A 2,941-nucleotide genomic window follows, 5' to 3' on the forward strand; every position below is an offset into this window, starting at 1 on the left:
TCCCGATCCCCCCCCCCAAGTAATCCCTCTCTTGGCTCAGTTAAGTCTCAGCTGATCAAAGGTCGCTCCTGAATCCGCCTCGTTCGTTTCTTCTTTGACTCTGAAGATGGTGGGCGAAGCTGCGTCTGTGCAGAGAGCGAGGAGAAAGGAGTTCCTGCCTTACTTTCTGGGCTTTGTGGTGTTTCTGTACGCCGCCGTTCATCTGATATCGTTTACAGCTGAAACAAGTCAGGAGAGGCCGCGGCGGGCTCTGGGTAAGATTTCATGAAATACGGTTTTATCATTCTTGTTGGATTCATCCATCAGACTCAATAAATGAATGGAAACTTCTGTCCATTACATGTTGTCTGTTTAAAACAGGTCTTCTCATGAATCAATGAGACTAACCTGGATAAAGAAAGGTGAATGAATGAATCAGGTTTTTAAATTAGAACAATTTTTCTGTGTTATTAAAAGAAGGTCAGTCACAGTTCCGTTGGGTTTTAGGATAAATGTGTTAAATGCAAATAAAATAAAATTGTGTTTAAAATTGTGTCATTTCTGAATCAAATTATAATTCTGGGTGCATAATTTAAATCTTATTGATGTTAACACAGTTGTTGTGTCATAAAAATTCAAACAGATGATTCAATAAACATAATTAAATAAAATCAACAAGCTAAGTTAATTTTGTGTTTTTGCTTTTTTTTCTGTACTTGTTTTTAATCGGAGAATCATTCTGATGTTTTAATCTTTATTTTTACACCTTTTGTGCTTTTTCAGCTGCTCATAAACCAAAACTCTCTTTCAGCTGCTGTAACTTTTGGTTTTTGGACTTTTATTGTTTTAAAAAAATATTTGACTTTATTTACAGACATTGTCCTCTTGGAGTCCACTGATATCTCCTCAGTTCCTTCAAACGTTGTTCTCGGCTAGCTTATGGCTAGTGTTTTGATACTTTTAGCTCCTTGCTACATTTGTGCAACTTTTTCATAGCTTTTATCTGCATTTAGGAGTTTTTACTTATAGCTAACCTATTGCTATGTTTAGATAGCAATTTGGTCAATTTAACTTTAAACAAGCCATTTGCTACTTTTAGATTTTAGCTACCTATTTGCTACTTTTAGCTAGCCTTTTGCTAAATATAGCTTTTAGCTAACATTTTTTAGATTTTAGCTCTTTGTTATTGTTGTCCTGCTGTATTTGACTTTTAGGTAGCTTTTTGCTGATTTGCAGCAATTTGCATTTTTCTACTTTGAACTTTTTTTTTTACTTTAGATTTAAGTTAGCATTTTGCTTCTATTAGCTTTAGCTCATATTTTAGCTTTACCAGGTCAGTTTCAGCTTCTTCAGACTTTTTTCAGTTCTCAGCATTCATGCTGCATTTTCACAGAACATAGTTTCTGTAGTTGTTATTTTGAACATGACATAAAGTTTGAAATGATTTTATTGTTGTTTTTACGTACAAATTATGTTCATTTTGTTTGTGCTGTGAAGTGAGTTGTGTGAGTGAGTGTGAGTCAAGGCTAAAATGTTATAACAATTAAGTTATATTTTGTATTAATCCATACGTCATTGCACCACATATGGGTCAAAAGGGACAGAAGTGATCAAGTTGTGATGTTTAGTATATTATATTTAGTATAAATTAAACTTAACGTTATCCGCTAACTTTAAGTTTAGCTTTGAAGCTAATGCAAAGCTAACAGGCTAACGTTAAGTTTAGTTGTTTGTTTTAGTTTAGTTTTAACTTTGTTACAACAAATCCACGACTGTCAGATGTTTTAACGAAGCGCGTTAATCAGATTTAAATGTTTTCAGAAGAATTTAGATTTTTGTGATATTTGAGTGAAAAAGACAACCTCAAACAGACCTCAGATCAGTTCTGTTTGGATTTCTGTTTCCAGCATGAAATTCTGCTTAAACAGTCTCTTTGTGTCCGTCTGTGTGTGTGTGTCAGAGAATGAATCAGAGTGCGTCCCCCCGCAGGCCTCAGACTTCCCTGCTGGTTTCTTCACGGTGCAGGAGAGGAAGGACGGCGGCCTCGTTATTTACTTCCTGCTCATTTTCTACATGCTGTTAGCCGTCTCCAGAGTCTGCGACGGTTACTTCCTGCCCTCCCTGGAAGTCATCAGTGAACGTGCGTTACATAAACGTCTCATTCCAGGTGTTTGGTACCTGGGTGTGTTTGTGTGTGTGGGGAGGGCAGTTATTTCATGACATCACCCTTCTAAATCAAAAGCTACAATCTTACATTTTAACTATCTTCATTGATTTGTGACACGTTAGACAATAAACATTTCAGACGTTTTTGAACACAACCCAGCCTCACACGGATCAGAACCAACATTTAACAGCTTTGTTTCATAAATAAAACAACTTTTCAACTTTTATTGCATAAACCCGGCATGGGTTACGCTGGTGTTTCCTCTCTGGTGCCAGTGAGTCCTTCCTGACTGATCTTGTGGTTCTGAACGACTGTTTTGTGGACGATCTGGTTTTAGTTCTGTGTCCCGGGTCTCTCGCAGGTCTGGGACTGTCTCAGGATGTCGCAGGAGCCACGTTTATGGCAGCAGGAAGTTCTGCACCTGAACTCGTCACAGCCTTTCTGGGTAATCACATGAATTAAAGCTCCACCCCTACCTGGTAACCAGGGACACGCCCCCTTGTTCAGTCACACCTTCTCTTTTGGTTTCAGGTGTGTTTGTGACCAAAGGTGACATCGGGATCAGCACCATCGTGGGATCAGCTGTTTATAACATGCTTGGAATCTGTGCTGCCTGCGGACTTCTGGCCTCCATGGTTCGTTCTGACTCAAACATCGTTTACAACATCCACGAGTCGTTGTTTAATAAACAACAATGCACAACAGAATCCACGAGTCGTTGTTTAATAAACAACAACGCACAACAGAATCCACGAGTCGTCGTTTAATAAACAACAACGCACAACAGAGTCCACG

At 38.4% G+C, this 2,941-nt stretch overlaps 1 protein-coding gene across 1 annotated transcript in view; it reads left to right on the plus strand.

The window, feature by feature from the left end:
• The first annotated feature begins 106 nt into the window (after window positions 1-106).
• slc24a5 (solute carrier family 24 member 5) overlaps window positions 107-2,941 on the plus strand; it is a 9,594-nt gene continuing 6,759 nt past the window's right edge. Inside the window, exons 1-4 of the mRNA XM_037693210.1 lie at window positions 107-254; window positions 1,940-2,119; window positions 2,508-2,591; window positions 2,678-2,781. Coding sequence (XP_037549138.1) covers window positions 107-254; window positions 1,940-2,119; window positions 2,508-2,591; window positions 2,678-2,781 — 516 coding nt within the window. The remainder of the gene's footprint in view (window positions 255-1,939; window positions 2,120-2,507; window positions 2,592-2,677; window positions 2,782-2,941) is intronic.

The sequence above is a fragment of the Nematolebias whitei genome, chromosome 2 (genome assembly GCF_014905685.2).
Source record: "Nematolebias whitei isolate Nwh7 chromosome 2, NemWhi1, whole genome shotgun sequence".
NCBI classification, from domain to species: Eukaryota; Metazoa; Chordata; class Actinopteri; order Cyprinodontiformes; family Rivulidae; genus Nematolebias; species Nematolebias whitei.